The sequence below is a fragment of the Chelonia mydas genome, chromosome 10 (assembly GCF_015237465.2).
Source record: "Chelonia mydas isolate rCheMyd1 chromosome 10, rCheMyd1.pri.v2, whole genome shotgun sequence".
Lineage (NCBI taxonomy): Eukaryota > Metazoa > Chordata > Testudines > Cheloniidae > Chelonia > Chelonia mydas.
Window position 1 is genome coordinate 55,358,132 of NC_051250.2, and position 20,707 is coordinate 55,378,838.

Here is a 20,707-nt window from a genome sequence, read left to right on the forward strand (position 1 = left end):
ATTTTCATTGTTGGTAAAATCAGACTTGTGACGTATCACTTTTGAAAATGCTACCCCATAGCCTCTTAGAACCATTTCCTGCTTGACTTACTAATACTAATGTCAATTGCAAGCAGGATTTGACCCATATCCGAAGACACAACAAAGCAAAATGTTCCTCACCAAAGGGCTTCCCAGCAGTCCTCCACGGTTTGATGGAATCTATGACTTTGATGTAGTTGAGTAGTTTTCTGTCCATTACAGGACCACAACCTGCAGAAGGAAAATACAATTTCTTAGCACATTTTTTTGTACTAACTACTAAGTACCCAGTCCTGCAAGCTTTACTCATGAGATTAGTACCAGTGACTGTAGCGGGACTCCTTCCAACTAAAGGTTGTAGAATTGGATCCAAATATTTTTTTTCCTACTCGTTTTATAAAAATGTTGATGTAAGCAATGTGAAAGAGGAGAATGGATTTGTCTGTGCATTGTGTGTTGCAAATGAAGACGTACTCAGTGATGTCACCTCACATTTGTTGAGATAATGGCAGAAAATGTTCCTACAGAGGGAAATGATGCAAATTGTCTTTCATTTGGCTGTCCAGTGTTGGAAAACAGATGAGATAGCATACATGGTATAATTTGGTTTCACATAGAGTTATAGTGAAGCTATTTGCAGCCAGTTTGTTCTTAGCATGGACATGTTTTATGTAATTTGGTGACAGTGACATTACTTTCTTGAGTAACTGCAGATAATTTTGTAGGCATGGCAGGTCCAGAACTGAATGTTTCATTTCATCAGGGACCTCATTAGATGTATCTGTAATTCACGTGAAGGGACACTGTCTCATGAAAGTTGGCTCAATATTTGTTCATTATGGTTGTTTGAGTATTGTATTCTTTAAGTGTATTCTTTAAAACAACCTTGTTTTGTTTTAAAGGTTTGGCCAGTTTATCAGATAAGATTAAATTTATTAAAGCAACGCAAACTTATTTTTAGTTTGTGTTAGTACACTGCTCCTTTGATACAATGGCCTCATCTACACTGGGGAAATTTAATACACACACATATTATATGAAATCTTTTGGTTTAACTAAATTGGCTATAGGAATGGTGCCAGTTGAGGCTTCTCTACATTGCAGCTCTAACCAGTTTGAAAAATGGTTCACTTTGAATTTTGAGGAAAATTTCTCTAGTGTAATCAAAGCCAATTGAGCCTTGATACCCTATTGGTTCTCTCTCTGACAAAGTTTCTGCCACCTGCATACTCTAGCAATTGCTTTTTGTGTCTGTCCACGTGGCAGATTTACTAGGGGAAGGCAGCAGAGCATCATCTGTGGAAAGCCCTCAACCTTGGATTTTGTTGCCTCTTGCTGTCTGCCTAGGGTTTAATAACTTTTAGCAAAATGCACAAATTAGATTTGTTGCTAGCAATTGGGGCTGGATAATGGTTGGTTTTGATTTTTGTATTTCTCTCCATTTGGACAATGGCATAGATGAGTCAGTTTCACTTTTCTCTACAGTGAGTTTTAAGTCAGTTCCCCTTTCAGGTTCTTATGCAGGAGGCCCATGTTGCAATTTCTGAGAGGTAAAGAATGCAAAGGAATTTAAAAAAGAAAAATTCCATTGGACTTTGAAGATGATTAATGAAAATATTTTACAGATTTTTATTGTTTTGTGAAAGTTTATTTTTGTAAAGAACGAAAGTTACCATGCATTAAACAAGGCCCATTTCTCTAACTGAAATAATTTCAGTAATTTAAAAACAAAATGCTCATTTGGTCTTCTGCTGAGATTTTGCACAGTAAGCCAGGGTTTAATCAAAAGTTGATTCATTTTTACCTGAAGTGGAAACGAGGTTAGCTTTCATGACTTCGGCTTGCATGTTCCTTGTATTTGTCACATTTTGGTACATCAGAAAGTTCCTCCTCCCCTAAAGCACACAAATAGTTAAAACCTCATTTTGGAGCCTGATTCAGTTCTAGTGACTTCAACAGGATCAGGATTCAACCATGAGCCCCCAAGACAGTAAGAAATATTTGTGCTTTTAGGAGAAAAGCATACTTACTAGATCAGTAAGATCCACTTTTGATTTGTTGTCCATTTTATGGTCTGAAAAGACTGTTGGTGTAGAAATTAAAGATGGTCTCTGAGAGTAAGAAAAATAAAATAGATCAAATAATGATACAGGTTCAATTATTTTATGTAAAATAATTCACACACATGCTATTTCAAATATATTTTAATTTTTGTGCATAACAAAGTACTTATTTATATTCACAGATAAATATTTTAAAAGAACACACAGTATTTTATTTGAATACATAATGACTCTAATATAAATTTGAGTGTAAACCTATTTTATTATAAACTAAATTGTACCAAATTTCACCAAAAGAAACAAAGTTACTCACCTGGCACAGAAAGACATGATGTAATCAGTTTAGGTGTTGGCTTGAGACTGGATTTATCTGATTTCTGTACAACTAGTTTCAAGTAATGACTTCACAATGACTTTAACATGGAGTCTGTGACCTTATGATGTGTGAAGCAGCCGTATCATCATTTGATACCTTAAACTGAGTTGCTATATTGTGAGATTTATTACTGCTTAAAAGCTGTCTTAAAAAGTGGTTATTAGCACAGAAGTGCACCAGTTAATTAAGTGGATCATTGATACAAAAAGGGAGGAAGAGTTTAGATTTGAAAATGTGTTCTTATGAACAGGCACAAAAGGGACTACAGCACTATGGCAAAAAGAGGAAGAATAGTTTTCCTCCTTAATCCAGGAAAACCCACTACACCAATTTATTGGGAAATACCACACGTGTGACTCTTTGCTTTTTAAAAAAATCTGTAGTTTTGTGTCCTCAATTTCCTGCTGCCAGGGCCTATCACAAGTGAACATTCCAAATTATTTCAATCGGTCCATTGGATTCTCTCAGCTCCATGCTTACCTTGCATGTTCTACAACACTGGATGCTCAAAGCTTCAACACAGGATCATGTACTTTGATGCTGTTGACACCATCACACTATGTAGACAGTGTAAGAGTAGTTTTTTAAATGTTAAATAGTTCTTGGCAGAATATCATCAGTAAATTGTAACTTATTTGCAATATGCTATATTAGTACTCAAGACCATACAAGGAAATTGATTTATAAGCAAAACACACTTTACCCTAATTTTGCTTAGCTAAAGTATGGAAACTATCGTGTAGTTAAAATATAAAATTTCAAATGGATCCTTTGAATCAAGGTAATATGTACTCAATGAACCTTCCAGCCATTCAGAAAGGACTAAAGTCTGGGGTTATTTATTGAATAGAACTCCCATTGAATTTACCAATCATTAGTTCTTAGCAATGTAAAAAACACATACTAACTAATCAGACTGATCACTACAGCCTGAGAGCTTTCTCCATAATAACCAAATGTAGAATGTGGTTGTAGATACAAAGAACCAAATGTTACCCTTAATTACACCTATGTTTTGACTCCCAGTGATGCATGATTGGGCCTCATCTCCAAATATGATAACAAAACAGTTCATATGCCCATCATATTTAATGGCTGAAGTCAAAGTTATCCAGATGGAAAAAATTAAATAATTTTTAATTCCCATTCTTCAGCTGATATTAAACAAATGTACTTACAGGTTTTAGTTCCGAGGCCTATACATTATTTATTTGTAAGTTTATTGAGCATGTATAAAATATGAACATGGAATGTTGAAGTGTTGGTGACTTTTGTTTTGGCCTTTTTTGGAACTAAGATGATCAGTAAAATAAGTACATTCACTAAAATAGCCACATTGTGGAATGGTCATGGGAGACTACAGTAATTAATTTTTACACTGAAATAGCACTATGTGAATGCAATTATTACTCTTCAAAGGCAGCCATTGAATGGTGAGCAGAGCATCTAGCAGGCCAGGGCGTTGGCAAAGAGTGAGTCTACAGGGTGGCTTTGTAATCTGCATCATCAGAGTTTCCACAAAATATGTTTCTCAACCAAGAAGTATATGGTCATGGTGAAGTAAGGAAAACGACATGAAATTGGCCTGGATATCTTGTTACCTGGACTTGAAGTAAGTTTAGGACTTTGTTAGCAACCTTGAGACCAGATTCTGATATCTTTACTCACAAAGAATAGTATTTCAAACCATGAGTAGACTCACTGAAATCTCTGGGACTACTTGTAGAGTGGGGCAATACTTAATGAGAGTAAACAGCAGAATGTGGCTCTAGCTAATTATGAGACTATATTCCCCTTCTTTCAGTTCTGTAAGGAAAAGTGACTGCACTTCAGCTCCCTGATGAAAAGTGGTTGCAGTCTGAGGATTTTATAGTTTAATCATGTTTTAGCATCTGGAATAAATAGGCTTCTAATCAATGGGATAGTATTCCCTGCTTAATTCAGTAGTGTTTTTCTAGGATACATTTTTCCAATGGGGTTGTCTGTGAAATAGTACTTTTTAATGTGTGAATTAAATAAAGGACCAAGTTACTGGCAGATATGTGTTGAGCAATGAGTGGGACACTTCTGATGCTAATTAGTTGTGGTGTTGCGTCAAAGAGGTTCAAGCAAAATCAGCTGATTCTATGTCCAGGAGCAGATTTCATATTCAAAGCATCAGTGATACACAGGAATACATTTTATTTTTGAGGCCTGCATATGGAGTGAAACAAAGGTACAGCTCTAGTAAGCTTTACCATTTTTACTTGTTTTCTCTATAAGCATATATTGCCTCCCCACTCTAATAAAGATGAGCTTTTTTGCTAAATAAATATTTGAGAGGAAACTGATTTTTTTTTTAAAAGGTAAGGATACAGATACTTTAATATTAGTTGTGCTACACAAAATGAAGTGTAATTTGTTTTTGTTAACCACTTAAAAATGGACCCCAAGCCCAGGGACAGTGAATGCTCTATTTCCTTTCAGATTGTAATAAACACAGCAAGGTAACTGGATAAAAACATTATTTCACAGTACTGATGAAGGGGTTGCTTTTCAGCCTGGTTGAAAAGTGATCATACTGCTGTATTTGACAGAGGTTGGAGCTCACAATTGGAAACTTTAAATTATAGCCTATTGCTAGGCAAAACATTGGTCCACCTAGCCAAGTATCCTGTCTTCTGACAGCAGCCAGTGCTAGAGGCTTTGGCGGGAATAGACAAAACAGGGCAATTATCAAGTGATCCAACTCCTGTTGTCCAGTTGGAGGCTCTCCCAGCTGGAGGTTTAGGGACAGCTTGAGCATTGGCTCATTTCCCTGACCATCTTTGCTAGTAGGGACTGAAGACTCTCCTCCATGAACGTAATACTTTTTTTAAACCCAGTTTTGGCCTTCTCTCCATCCTATAGCAATGAGTTCCACAGGTTGACTGGGCTTTGTGTGAAGTACTTTGTCTTAAACTTGTTACCTATTAATTTCATTGGGTGACCCCTGGTGGTTAGGTTGTTATGTGAAGGGGTAAGTCACAGTTTGCTATTCACTTTCTCACCCTCATTCATGATTTTATAGCTATTAATCATATGCCCCCTTGCTTATACCACAAATGCTTATTCAAACTATGTGGCGCCTCAGAAAAGCTGTGCTAGTCTCTATGATTTCCTACTGAAGAGCATATCAACTCAAATCCAGCCAACTGGGCTATAAGTAGTTTAGTTTGACAAATTTAGGATTTTAAACAATTCTATCTACAGGACACCTTCCCCAAGCTTCTCCCCCACCCCATTTCATGGATGAGGTATGTTCTTCTCAGCTATATGAATAATAGGCCTCTATGCTAGAGTGTATTAATCTATATCATTCTTGAAAAGGGACCAGCAAGACAACTTGTTTGTGTAGGTACAGCTAATTTACTCCCTTTTGTTAGAGATGAGGAGAATCTGTCTCTCTATGAAGCCACTGCCCATAGCCAACTTGTTTGCCTAATTTGATTACCTGTTCCTCAAACTTAATTTCCATCCCAATTGCTCAGGTGTTCTTTAGTGAAGCCTGATTTTCTTCAGTTCCCTTTTCCACTGGGTTATCCAACAGTCCCATTTTTTTAAAATCAAGAAAGTAACAATACCTCCTGTCAGGGTTCCTTCCCCACTCTGAACTCTAGGGTACAGATGTGGGGACCTGCATGAAAGACCCCTTAAGCTTATTCTTACTAGCTTAGGTTAAAAACTTCCCCAAGGTACAAATTTTGCCTTGTCCTTGAACAGTATGCTGCCACCACCAAGCATTTTAAACGAAGAACAGGGAAAGAGACCACTTGGAGACATCTTCCCTCCAAAATATCTCCCCAAGCCCTACACACTCCCTTTCCTGGGGAGGCTTGAGAGTAATATCCTAACCAATTAGTTACAAAATCATCAAAGACCCAAACCCCGGGATCTTGGAACAGTGGAAAAATCAGTCAGGTTCTTAAAAGAAGGGTTTTATTTCAAAAAAAGTAAAAATCATCTCTAACATCAGGATGGAAAATACTTTACAGGGTATTCAGATTCAACACAGAGGATCCCCCTCTGGGCAAAACCTTAAAGTTACAGAAAACAGGAATAAACCTCCCTCTGAACACAAGGAAAATTCACACACAACAAAAGATAAACTAATCCGCCTTGCCTGGCTTACCTATACTGGTTGCAATATTGGAGACTTGGATTAGGATGGGTTGGAGAAGATGGATTTCTGTCTGGCCTCTCAGTCCCAAGAGAACCACCAGGTAAAAAAGAGCACAAAACAAAAGCCTCTTAGAAATACATGCATGGCCACAGATGAAGTGATTCATCTAATCTGGACTTCTGCCAGCTGCAATGGCGTTAAAAAAAAAAGTGAACACTGTGTGCCCATACCTGTGCAATCCTGAGGAAATATTCTAGGTATTGATATGTACTTAGGGAAAACAAAACAAAACATGCACACCACCTTTGTTCAAATATACTGAATGCTTATGGCTTTGCTGTCTGGACTCTTTTTGAAGATAAAAATTTCTGAGAGCCATGTTCTTAATGAGCTAAACTTAGGGCTTGTACACACCAGTGCTTACTTCAGTATAATGTAAGTCACTCCCAGGCATGGAAAAGCAATGCAAGTTACACAGATGTAAGTGCTGGTGTGGACAATGTGGATGGCAGGAGAAGCTGTCCCGTTGACATAGCTACTGCTGCTTGGGGAGGTGGAGTGATGCCGACAGGAGAGCTCTCTTCTGTCAGCATGGAATACAGTGATACAACTACATCAGTACAGCTGCACCACTGTAGAGATTCCAGTGTAGACTAGCCCTTAGGTTGCCTATATTCATTAATATAAGGCCTAGCTTACACGCAGGATTCACTCTAAACTGCACTGGTCACTTGGCATATACACATGATGTCCTCGCACAGTAGGTAGAGCAAGTCATGTGAAACTTGAGACCTAAACCTGGGCCAGACAGGGTTGAAAGATGTAGGTATTCCATATTCCAAAGAAAACTGTTTAGCCTGCTTTATAGGAAACATGCGTTTAAACAATTTGGTTTAGACGGTCACAAAATTTAGAACCTTTAGTCTTTATCTGATCATTTTGAACATTAGAATCTGATACCTAGAAAACAGTCTTCATTACTCAGCATTTTTTTATTCACATCACAGAAAATACACAGTTTGGTCCTATTATATAGGATCTTTGGAAGTTTAAACAAACAAGTTTAGCGAAGTGTCTGACGTGACATTACAGCTTAGTGCTCCTTTCAACATACTAAAAATAGGAAGCCTTCAAACCGCTTAATAAACAGACTGGTGATGTATTGCTTTGAAATGCTGTGGTACAACAGCTAAATATTATCAAGTGTTTACACACTGCTGTTCAGAATCATAGCTTTGCACAAATATGCAGTTACATAAATTGTTTTAAATACCTGGCATAAAAAAAAGGTAACATTTCAATGTTCAGCTCTTAAACAAAAAAAATATATAAAAATAATGCGGATTAAGTGCAAATACAAATATACAAATGAGTCTCTACATGAATACAAAACCTTTAAAAATTAAATACTGACTTCATTCAGTCACTTAAGTGCTAGTCTTTTTACCAGGCTTGAACAAAAATAAATTGATTTGTGAAACTTGTTTTAAAAGAAAAATACCCAAGATTTATTCATTCTTCATAGGTTTATTCCTTTCGCATCCATTATGGAATCCCTTAGTACCATCAGGACCTTTGGGTAACCGCAATACTCCTACAGGTAACCCATCTGCATTTTGTATTTTCCGGGCAAGCATTGGGCTACTTACTGGACTTTGTTCTTGGGTTACAGTTTGAGCTTGTCTTCTCCTCTGAATCCATGGGCTGCTAGAAGGAGTAATACTGCTATCTGAAGAGTAATCTGCACATTTCCTTGAGATTTCAGGGCTAGTGCTAGGGTTAAGTTTGCCATCTTCAGCAAGCGGAGACTTTTTGGACACTTTGCGCAGAGAAGATGGGCTATTCCAGGGGCTTGACCTAGGTGAAACATTAGGGCTCAGGTGGTTGTTCTGATAGGTGGTAGGGCTCAACTTGCTGGAAGTATTAGTCTTGCGTCCAGACAGTGGAGATGTAGGATTACTCTCTGGATCAGAAGAGCTGTTTGCTGATGATTCATCCCCAACATACTGAAGTTCCTCAACTCTCTTATTCAGGGATTTAATTTTGTTGAGAGACTTGCTGGGATCTTCATCATGGTTCTTGTCTTTCACAACTTTTTTCTTTGGAGGCTTCATACCTATCAGGGTAACTTTCATGCCAATTTCATTATTCTTTTCAATACACATGATTTCATGAGCTTTAATTGCTGCATCTACTTCTTCAAACTCTATTATTGCACATTCCTTTGTTCCAACTTGGGTGTATCTATTACTGAATCTCTTGACATCAGGTGGAAGATCCTTACCAGGTTTGAGAATGCGAACGGATGAGATTACACCAAAAGTAACAAAGGTCTTGAGAAGATGCTCCATCATCTTTTCTTGCATGCATCCATTTTCTTGATCCTGGCTCAGAACCTGTAGCTCAGAAATCAAGTGGATATCGTACACAAGCAGCATCTTGCTAGGCAGGGTCTCACTAGCAAACACTGGAACTGGGGTATTTCTTCTAACCTTTCTGCTATCTTCATTCAGCTCAAGAATGTCTGAATACTTCAAAGCATAGGCTGTGATTCTCCAGTCTCTGGTAAGATGTTTTACCTTGAAGAAAAAGGGTTACACTTTAATGCAGCTCATTAAAACCACCAGAACTATAGTTCTCTACAGCTATTGAAAACCTGAGACTGATACAGGGTTGGATTTCAAATGAAAGATCAGCCAAAGTCTTCTATAGTATCCCTCCTGAACAGAAAGTAGGTTTAAAAATGTTTCCCTACTGTCACTGTGATCATCAGTACGATGTTGTGAACTTCCTGTTCTTTTTACATGATTGGAGATCAAAGTCATCACCAACTGCAGACTTACCCAGACTAAACAAGTCATTATTTCTATGGCTCTTCAAGAGTTCTTAGAATCTTTCTACTCCCATCTCATCACAGAGGCATGCTTATGCTGCATATTCAACAGTTGCTTTGCCTGCTGCATCCAATTCCAAACAGGTAGCCTCCCCCTGTGTCCCATTACCTTATTTTTGTGCTTAATTTTAGAAAACTATTAAACAGAGTCCCTACCCTTAATAGTTAAAAGAGGCACTTCCATAGTGCCTTTCAGAATATCAAAATATAAGGCCTAGGACCCACAAGTCCTGACTCTCAGGGCACTATAGCTATTGGACCAAATTGTACAGCCAAGTTCTTAAGTCTGCAAAGGTCAAAAGACATTGATCTCTCATCAGGATGGTGCTGGCTCAAAAAAAAAAAAAATATCTACCATGTAATTTTAAAAGTCTCCCCCCTAAAGCTAGGAGTTTCTCCGGGGGGGAAGGGGGGGGAGGGGGAAGATCTTGCTTGGTAGGATCCAAGAAAGGGATGCTTTTTCTAAATTTCACTCTCCCTTAGGCTTGAGGGACTTACACAATTTCTTGGGCAAATCAAGAAGTTTTGTCTGATTATTTATGCAACATTTTAGAAGCAAAGAACAAATGTAACAGTAGGATATTAACTGCATCAACCCTTCAGACTGGCCAAAACCAATGTGCCCTATCTGTTCAATAGCTCATTAAGTTGGATAGAGTAGATTTAAAGGCCCCTCAGAAATGAACCTACCTTTTTGAAAGAAGTGAGTAGCTTAACACTGACATAGCCCATCTTATTTCTTCTCACATGCTTTAAGAGGAAGGCATCTTTCTCAAGGTTCTCATCTGAGAAATAATATTCAACCTGTGTTATAAGCTTCTGGATCAGCTCGTTATCTGGGGGTTTCCAGTCCTGGTCGAAGTCCTCACCATCATTCTCCCCACCACTAGAACAAGACAATGAAGTCATTTTATAAACTGATCTTAGTCTGGTCATTGCAGTCTTGCTTTACTGATAAAGCTAATGACAAGCAAGTTGGCAAACTGCAGATACTTGTTTAGAGAATGCTGTGCTAGAAATATAATATATTTGATTCACTAAACTAAGCAGTATTAACCCACCCATCAACTCCAGCACTGAGCTTTGTTTGACAATGAATCTTATCTGATTCCATCATCTCCACTGTATAAATGTAACATCAAACATGAATTTGAGGACAGGAATGGGGAGAACAGGCTGTTAAATGAGAAACTAAGAATACTGATTTGAAGCAGATGCAAGTTCCATCACAACAGTTTACTTCTCTGAACAGAAAACAACAACTGTGCCTATGGGGACAATCTAATTTTCACTTGTGACCTAAACAACTAAACCACCAACTCAGAGTGAAAGGCAACATGCATTAACTCACAGAACCATGTGGGCACCTGAGCAAAAGCAGACTCTTGTCAAATTATTTGATAAACAATGAGTATGTTCAGTCAGTTCTCCCTGTGCAGCAGGATGCCTGTTCAGAGATGGAATCTTTCCAGTCAGCCTAAGGAGCCAAAGTCCTCAGCTCACTGCAAGAGCAGATTTCGCAGAACAATGAGTCATGTACTTCAGCAGTTCACAAACACTACACCACAAGTCCAAGTCTTCCTACATCTTATTTTGTTAGAAGCTGGCTGAGCACCAATGTTTGGTGTTATGCAAAGCTTATTTTATCTATCATTGCTTCCCTTTTCCATCTGAAGCTGCTAAAAAAAATTACTTTAGACTTTTTCTTGTGAGGACATTTGCATAACAAGCAAGGAGCCAGAAAACAGTGCCCTAATAACCTGCAGTGCAAAAATATAGTTGATGTTTTAAAGCTAGGATTCCAACAAGCATTTAAACATTGAAGAGGACTAAGAGGATTATATTTTTTTTACACATTTTAAATGTCATTTCCATACCAAATGAAGACTCATATGCTAACCATACAACAGAGATAGGCTAGAGATGATAGTTTCAGATCCACGGTTTTGAGTCCGGATCTATTCTTGTTCAGTGTCCATCTTATTAACTTTGGATGTGTAGAGACAGGTCTCTGGGAAATAATTTAAAGTGCCTTTTTTGTTCTTCCCTCAGGAGAGACCTTCCAAAGAGAGGTTCCAAAGAGACCTCTCTGCCTAAAGTTCTCTAGTGAACAAGTCATCACCTCTGTTGGACATCTCATCCAAAACAGTAATTCTTAATCCAGCCACACACACTTCTCATGGACCTCTGTCCCTCTACCATTCCCAATGCTTGTAATTTGAAGTACAAATCTGGGCAAATTAAGTTACCACATGTCATTGGGGCAAACAGCTCAACCCAAGAGTACATTCTAGAAGTACTATCAAGGTTCACAGAAGTTTAATACATAATTATACATGGGCTATCCAGGTACAGGTATGTGTTTTATCTATTAAAAGCTTGATTTGCAGTGGGGCCTCATCCTGGAATTTACTTGAGTACACAGCTTGTTGGATACATCTTACATTTAAATAAAAATGCCTACCCAAAAAGCTGTTGGTGTCATAAATCACAATGACCATAAAAATAGGTGTATTGATAAATTAACTCAGCCACCCAAGTAATTCAAATCAACAGAAAAGGCCCCTAAAACATCCCCTCTTCCTTCCCCCAAATTTTATTTGGCTTTTGCAACAAGCTCCAAATATGATCATATTCATGCTATTGCGGAACAATGGAGGGAGCAAGTTCCAGAGTCCCAACAGGGGGGCACTTTGTTGGCTGCTCACTATTAGGGTAAGAGGGAACGCTGCTTGAGCGCCTCTGCTATGGCAGTTTGTCAAGCAGTGATAGTGCACTTGCCTGACTAAGGGCATGGCTACACTAGAAACTTCAAAGTGCTCCCGCAGCGTGGATTAGCTCCATGAGGGGATTAGCTCAGACTCGGAGCCTCTCCACACTAGCGCTTTAAAGTGCTCAGATTTGCTGTGCTCAGAAGGGTGATTTTTCACACCCCTGAGCCAGCAAGTGAGAGCGCTATAAAATCTAAGTGTAGACAAGCCCTGAGACAGCCTATCACTTGCAGATGCAATCTTGAGGCACCACCGTCTGTACCCACCAAGAGAGATTTAATCACATGAAGATGGCTGTTTTGTATACAAAAGTTCTACTTGGGTCAATGGATTTTGCACACAATACTTACTTATTGCTCACTCAGTTGTGGACACAAAGTCAGGTCCCTGGATAAATATACTGGAATAGTTCTAAGAAAGGTCTCCATATTTTAAGACCCTTTTAGCAAGCGAGGTGATGTTGGAAGTACAATTGAAAAGGGCAAGGGGAAGAGAGTGAGAATTCTTGTTTGAAAGCTAGTAACTTGTAGTACGGTTACTTTTAGATAGGGGCATCAGAGGGGGATGGAAAGGAAGACTTATTAGCATCCTAGTCCAAATAATTAACTATTTCTCACTTTGCTATGTCACTAAAGATAAAGAAAGTTATTTAATCTAATTAGAATGTGGATTTTTAACTCTATCCATATCTTCACTTAGCTACCCTATGGAATTATTTTAATGGGAAATTAAAGTACATAACATACAGCTATCAAGGTTTTTTGAAGTGATTTTATTAGCATGGACATTTGCAACTACTGAGTTAAGATTAATGTGGGAAGAAAATCCAGGAAGAGCTTCATGCTTCAGAGAAAACCTTTTCATTTACAAAGGTCAGTACCACCCCCACAATATTAAAACACTGAATTCATCCTAGCTGGTCCTATTTTACTTTTTCCCCTCAAGTATTAGATATATGCCAGAAGCAGGATACCTCATCTCCTGATGCATTGGTCTCAGCTATACTGCATTGCTAGTTCTACCCACCTCAGACACCATTCACCTTTTCAATTCTGTTTGACAAGACTGTTTCACTTGGCACATTAAGTTTTTTAAAAAATTTTAGCTCAAATTTTCTATAAAATACTGAACATTGGCATTTCTATTTACAGCCAGCTTTCTGCACTTGCTCTAGCTCTGGTGATCATAACCTGAAGAAATCACCATTTTCATAATACCAAAAAAAAGAAATTAATATTAAAAGGTGTTCAGGAATCAATCTTAGAAGGGCACGAGGATTTTTTGTGAGAAACAAGTGTCTTAATAGATGTATATTGTCTACAACTTGCATTAAGTGTTTCTCTTTCTTTGGATATCTTTTATAAAGGATTTGACTGTCAAAGCTGCTTGGGCAGACTGAAAAACAACTTATTTAGGTTGTGACTCATCTGGAGATTACTCATACAGGAAACCAAATTCATCTGTGCACTGTGGGCAGAATGTGTCCTCTGGATATCAAAGCTCATAGGATTATCAATATATTAAGCTGGTTGGATACATTCTAACCTTTTGACAAACCTCAGTGAAATCTCATTTGGAAGTGACTCTGCACTACAGTAATAAGCCTTGTATGATAAAAGCAAAATCAAAAGCACTGAACTGGGGTTCCACTGCCCTACTCGCTGAAGACAATAGGAGTTTGGTATAAATTTAAATGGATTCAGGATTGGGCTCAAGTAGTGGGAGCAGCACTAATTACCACCTCGCAAGTTGCAAAATTATTTCCTTTCTAAAGCACTATTTCAGACAGTCATGTCATCACAAAACATTTCCAGTCTTAGTCTGTGCCCCAACGTTTTTAAATTTGGCCAAAACCAAATAAAGCTGTTTTTGTGAAGGGGAGGGGAAACATCAGAAAAATATTTGTGTAACTTTTTTAAACTACCCATCAGCCAAAATAGCTGAGGATTGAATATTGCAATTTGCCTGGAAATAGTCCACAATGAGGTGTTCACTGCCTTGACCTAGAGGAAATTGGTTTTCAGCTGCTACATTACAAGAGTCTCAAATTGCAAACTGGAAGTATTGTAATGATTTGGAGAATTTGTCTGTACAATTTATGATTCTGGTTGATACTGTGAAGTTGTTCTTAGGAAAACTGCTGAATCATGCAATGCTTCAGTCTATGGGTACGTCTATGCTACAGGACCTATACTGACATAGCTACGTCCCTGTAGCAAAACTGGCATAACCTCATAGCATAGATGCAGCCTACACTGATGGAAGGGGTTTTTCTATCAGTGCAGGAACACAACTTTCTTGAACAATGGTAGCTACATCAATGGAAGCATGCTTCCATCAGCACAGCTGCAGCTACACCAGGGGCTAGGTTGGCATAAGTTTGTCAGTCAGGGTTTGGAGTTTTCACATCCTCTGACCAGCATAGCTATGTTAACCTAACTTAAGTGTAGAACAGGCCTAAGTGTATCCACCATAGGCCCACAGGGCTTGTTGCATGTCCCTCCCAGACAAGATACAATGGGGGTCATTAGAACTCAGTGGAAACACCTGAATGACAATGGGTTGGCTGAGGCTGGGAGAAACTGTTTCTTCTTACACATCTGCAGGGTGCTGGCACTTGGAGAGTGTAAAGTTCCCAAACAAGGCAAAAGCCCGCTCTACACTTAATTTAGATTGACATAGCTACATCACTCTGGGGCAATGAAAAATTCACCCTCCTGTGTACTGTAGTTAAGCTGATCTAACCCCTGTGTAGATGCAGCTAAGTCAATGAAAGAATTTGTCCATCAGCGCAGCTAGTGCAGCTCAGGGAGATGGATTACCTAGATCTACATTGATAGAAACTCAACTTATGTCCATATAGGAAGCCTTTATGCCATGGTCCTACAGTGGGACCGCTACAGTGCTGCAATTGTGCTGCTGTAGCATCCATGGCATAAACGTTTAAAAAGGACTCACAGGAACCTTTGGGAAGGAGAAGAGGAGATGGGCATATTTTCATGGGTGGCAGTGATTTAGTTGCAGGGCCAAGCTCAGAGAAAGCAAGCTGACCTAAGATTGCAGCAAAAGTCAAAGTAGAGGCTGCAGCAACAATGGGACACCAGCCCCAGGAAAGCTCCAGAATGGAGAGAAAACAGACACAGGGAAATTAATGTAGGGTTTCTAATTTTTGTACAGATCTGTGCATTTCTTCTGCTGTTAAAGAGCAATTTTTTTTTTTTTTTGGAATCTTGTGCAATCTGTGTTGTTACCTCTATGATGTGCCCCCTTTGAAAAGGTAAACTACAGACCCAGAACACTTACATAGTTGGAGTTCTCAGAGAGGGTGTACCTCTGTATTGTACTATAATTGAGAGTGTGATATTGCAATTAAAGATTATAGAAATCAGCACAAGGAATGGGCTCAGCCATAGCTTATGGATGTCCTGATTTTTGAGTGCTTAACTATACTCTCTTCAAGTTCCTTTAGCATATTAGATGGAACTTAATGTCAAACAGCTTTTACACTTGAGTATTCCTTTGTATTTTAAAGGGGTCTTTCTATTCATCCTAGAAATAGAAATACAATATGAAGTTAAAGAAAGTCAACTTGAAAATAATTTTAACTTAAAAGTAACTAGATTTCAGGTACTAAACCTATCTGTGGTCCTTGGCCAACTTTTGTGATTCTATTTTTTTTTTTTAAAGTGTTTCACACAAACAGTAAACTGACTTTCTAAAGTCTATCAAATGAACAAACTAAAAGATAGGGATTTAGAACAGAGAGCAGTTGCCTTTCAGTTTATAGTAATTTTGGGTGTTGCCATTAACAAAAGTAGATAAAAAATTCAAAGAGAAATATTTTGGTTTGACTGTCTCTAAGCCATTCTGTCCCCCATAATCAATTAAATCGAAAATTAAATATGTATTTAATAACTATCAAGTTACCATAATTATAAAGCATTGAGGGGAACTAATGTCAATGTACATATTTAAAGTGGTTAATATTTTGCTGTCAGTTAAAAGTGGTCAGAAGCTTTCAATTGTATTACCAAAAAGCACACACACAATTTTTGTGTGTTGATTGCCGAGTTATTAAATTAGTTCTATTTAAATTATGTTTTGTTTATGAGAAAGGTATCTTTCTCTACACAAGTTTAATAGTTAAGTGGCAATCCTAGATTACAGCATTTTAATGGGTAGAAGCAAATCTCCAACAAGATTACAAACCAGTGCTCAGAAATAACTAACCAGTAATCTGATTACTGTGTTTCTACTTCTAAAGAAATATCAAGTCTTATAATTCAACATACCATTTCTGATTAGGCATCACTCCTAGTGCAAAAGTTATCCTTCATTCAAATCCAAAGCTTTCTGCTTTTTGCATCTTTCCTGGCATCAAACGAGCCTCAATTCCCCTTTTCACTCTATTCCTCTCTCTTTTGTCATTGCACAACATACTTCATTAGGGGGGTCAACAACAAAACAACTTTAACTATACTGGTATAGTTAAGCAGTAAAGTTGCACAATCCCCTGAACGTGGATATCAGTATAAATGCATTCACACTGAGGGGCTGTAGCAGTATAACTATATTGGTTATAATATCCCCCATTCCCTCCTTAACCAAAAGTTATACTGGTAAAAAAGTGGTTTAAACCAGGTCTCAGTCAGTTATGAATTTTAAGTTGTCAGAGCTCTTATGGTGTCCCTCTGGCCAACAGCATTTCCTTGCCTGTTTTTGGCACTGTATAGGCCTCCCTGTACACACCAACTTTTCACCACTGCCATCTCCCCACAGTGTATTTGCCTTTGGCTTTCCACTCACATAGACCGTAAGGTGAACTGAGCTAAGGACTAGTCTGGGTTTCATTGCAAGGCAGAGCCCAACAGTTCCTTTAAGATTAAGATGTCTCACAATTGAACCTGTAACAGGTGCAAGTCATTTTAATACTGCTCACACTATTTGTATATTTTTATTAAACAAGTCTATGTGTATTTACATCATTAACAGGTTGGCATTTTAGCTAAATAATTGATCCCATACTATATATTATTTTATATGTGTGTGTGTATGTATATACACATACACACACACATTATAATGACAAATACCAAACTGGAAATGGCAACCTACTAACTTGGAGTTATAGCTGCAACATGTAGTCATCTCTTACACATCAAGTGTAGTAGTGATGGCATGTAAGGGAATAATGACAACATATTTCTTCCACCCATGATTAACTGGATTAGCCTACAACTCACACAAGCCTCATCTATACTAGGGGAAATGTTTTTACAATGTGGTAGCTAACACATTGTAAAAATCCTAGTGCAGACAGGGCAAGTTTGTAGTCTTACAACCAGCTAAATTAAACACTTTTTTTTTTAAATACACACACACAGCATAAGACATACCCACAGACCTTGCCCACAACGGCATTGTCTATCCTGAAAAAATTAGTGTTATTGTCTACAAACAAAAATTGTTTGTGTTTAACCAGACCAGCTCACCCCTTATGTGCACAGAGTTATACTGGTATGGCTTATTCCTGTAAGGGAACAATAAACTACATTGGTATGAAGCACTTTTATACTAGTATAATTGTTTCCACACTAGGGGTGTACTAGTGGAACTATCAATAAAAAAACCTCATATCCCTAACGGAAACAGTTATACTACTTAACCACCATTTAGTCCCAAGTCAGTCATGTTAACAGGTCACAGTTAACTCCATAGACCTCTCTCCCATCTATAATAAAATCTGCACAGATGATACTTCCCAAAAGCAGTTTGATGGTCAGTATAGAAAAGTGCATCCTGCACTCTTTACATTATTCCATTCTTTTGAGCAATCCTCAAAAGATCATTATAGCCACAATACAGGAAGATTACTGTGCCTACAAGCAGTTCATCTACCTAAGTCTTCATGATTACAGAACAGGATTTAATGTCAGGACAAGAAACGAGTAGCAGACAGAAGCCCTTCTAATTTCCAAAGGAGAGAGTTTTACTAAGTGCATCCGGTGCTCCACCTGGCAGCAATGCCCCAGCTCATTACTACAGATTTCATCTGAAGTAAAGCCATTGGACTGAGCTGTTTTCAGGCCTTTGATTCATTTATTTCTAGGGTAACTCCTTGCTGAGAGTGGCTACTGCATCACACTCCAGAAGGAGACTGACACAAACTAATTGTGCTAATGAACAATTCTGGAAATAGCTTCCAATCTCAGCACCACACCATGTAGCTCTAGTGTTTTGAAGCAACATTAAGGACTGGATTGGTTCTAATCCTCCTTTCTCCTCCAACCCTGGGTGAACTCTGCCATGTAAACATCACCCACCCAATCAGATTAACAAAGCCCCCAATTTAGAAGGAAATACCTAATCCATGATTTATATGAGAGGTTTGCTATGTGAGTACTGCAGAGGTGAGAGGATGGAGAGTCATGGCCAGGGGTATTTCACCCTTTTAGTGTCCAATAACCTCCCCAGCAAAGAAATGTATTTGCCCTCTGTATTAACACATTGCTATATATTAGCAAAGGATCATTTGGATCCACAGTTTCCAAACTTGTGCATGATTCTCCCCCTCCCCCCATTCTTTAAGTCACTGAAGAGCCCCACAGCAGAGATTTTGCCAGCCAGCAGGAGGGCTGGCTGCATTTCTAGGATTCAATAAGGGTAGTTAAACTCCAATGAAAGTTGTGGAATCCCCATCACTAGAATTTTTACAACAGGTTGGACAAACACCTGTTAAAGATGGTCTGGGTTTACTACTCCTGCCTTTGCAGGAGGCTGGATTAACTGACCTCTCCAGGTCCCTCCCAGCCCTACATTGCTCTGATTGACCCAGAGAGCTGGGAAGTGCAATCTGGCCCCTGGCTGCTCCTTCAGAGAGGTTTGGCTTTTCCATAGTGGTTTTGCATGGGAATCTCTCCCCCAGGGTTCAGACAAGGTCATCACAGTGGGAGTTAAAGAGCTGAAAGGAGACCCCAGCACCTCTGCGGGGGGACGGGGGAGGTCACCACCTCCTCCAGCCACTGCCCGCGGCTCCTCCCCTACCTCGGGTTTCCAGCGCTAGTAAACCCGGCCCGCCAGTCCAGCCCCCTCCCCGTCGAAGTGCCAGATTAGCAGGTTTCAGAGTAACAGCCCTGTTAGTCTGTATTCGTAAAAAGAAAAGGAGTACTTGTGGCACCTTAGAGACTAACCAATTTATTTGAGCATGAGCTTTCGTGAGCTACAGCTCACTTCATCGGATGCATAGCCCTATGCATCCGATGAAGTGAGCTGTAGCTCACGAAAGCTCATGCTCAGATTAGCAGGGGATCCCTCCCCCGCCTCAGCCCCAAGGCAAGCCTCCCGCAGACGGCGCCCTGCCAGACACGTCTCCACCAATGCGCGTGTCTCTCGGGGGGCGGGGGCAGCCGCTGCCTGATGCGACGTCCATCCCGAGTTACACCAAGTTCCCGATTGGACCAGCGGCTACTCCCGAGCCCTCATTGCATCAGGCGCTGGCCGCCCCCTTGCAGCGCCCCCGCCCCGGCCCATCGCGGGGCGAACACCCGTCTCCTACGGCGCTCGCACCCCGAGGGGGAGCAGCACCAGGCACCCCCCCGCCCGCGTCTAACACCCCGCGGGGCGGGGCAGCCCCCCCAGCCGCAGGGCCCCGCGGGGCGCGGCCGGCAGGAGGGGTCCCCCTAGGTAGGCACTAACTGCCCCCGCTTGTCCGGGGCTCCCCAGCACAGCAGCCGAGCCGGGGGCCGGGCTGGGCGCCGCTCACGTCCCGGGGCCGCGCTGTACCTAGATTTCCCATATCTGCCGGAGTCATCCTCGCTACAGCTGCCCCCGCCCAGCAGGGTCAGACCCGGGGCTCCGCCGTCCTCCTCCTCCTCCTCCGCCGAGATGGCCACTCGGATCCGCACTGGGCCGCTCCCGGGCTCCCCCGCGCCTGCCTCTCCGACCGGGCTCGGGGCGCCACCGGGCCCGTCCTCCAGCGGCTCCGCGCTCCGGCTGGCGACCCCGGGCTGCTCCGGATCGGGGCCCTGGGGGCTCCCTGGCGGCAGCTCGGCCATGGGGCTCGGGTGCGAAGGGGGCGTCGGCGGCCGGTGCCAGGGCAGAGCCCGCCAGAGCCGGCGGAGTCTAGCGAGCAGCGATGCAGCTGGGCTACCTGCAGCCGCCGCCGCCGCCTTCTCCTCCCGCCGCGCCTCTGAGCCAGGCAGCGCCGCGGCGGCGCCCCCAGCTCCAGCCCCCTCCTGCTCTTGGGCGGCCGGCCCCCGCCTACCTTCGCGGGGAGCCGGGGGGCCGGGCCAGCGCTCCCCGTCCGCCGCCCTCCCGGGCAGCAGCAGACAGAGGAGGCAGCGGAGCCAGGCGCTGAGCAGCGCGTACATGGCCGCCCCGGGGTAAGCCTAGCGCAGGGGAGGGGGCGGGCTGCCCGCCAGGGCTTTTATACCCGGGGGCCGG

General features: G+C 40.9%; 2 protein-coding genes and 1 long non-coding RNA gene across 5 annotated transcripts in view; 1 reads left to right on the forward strand and 2 right to left on the reverse strand.

The window, feature by feature from the left end:
* LOC122461985 overlaps window positions 1-6,124 on the reverse strand; it is a 12,842-nt gene extending 6,718 nt beyond the window's left edge. The window contains exons 1-3 of the long non-coding RNA XR_006284298.1: window positions 2,052-6,124; window positions 1,826-1,916; window positions 163-252 (exon numbers count right to left, since the gene is read on the reverse strand). This is a non-coding gene — a long non-coding RNA (uncharacterized LOC122461985). The remainder of the gene's footprint in view (window positions 1-162; window positions 253-1,825; window positions 1,917-2,051) is intronic.
* A 612-nt stretch (window positions 6,125-6,736) lies between these two features.
* LARP6 (La ribonucleoprotein 6, translational regulator) lies at window positions 6,737-20,659 on the reverse strand. 2 transcript variants are annotated; one of them, XM_037910314.2, is made up of 3 exons: window positions 20,048-20,659; window positions 10,185-10,380; window positions 6,737-9,180 (listed from the first exon to the last, which is right to left on the reverse strand). In XM_037910314.2, exons 1-3 carry the CDS (start codon window positions 20,632-20,634, stop codon window positions 8,110-8,112), a joined length of 1,854 nt encoding a protein of 617 aa, XP_037766242.1. In that variant the 5' UTR covers window positions 20,635-20,659; the 3' UTR covers window positions 6,737-8,109. The 2 variants fall into 2 exon arrangements, with proteins under 2 accessions (XP_037766242.1, XP_027674607.2); XM_027818806.3 differs by lacking the exon at window positions 20,048-20,659 and adding an exon at window positions 16,558-16,923.
* LRRC49 (leucine rich repeat containing 49) overlaps window positions 20,518-20,707 on the forward strand; it is a 130,703-nt gene continuing 130,513 nt past the window's right edge. Inside the window, exon 1 of one of the 2 annotated variants that reach the window (XM_043523938.1) lies at window positions 20,518-20,646. The gene's annotated coding sequence lies outside the window, so the exon portion shown is untranslated. The remainder of the gene's footprint in view (window positions 20,647-20,707) is intronic. The other variant, XM_043523939.1, reaches the window with a different exon arrangement.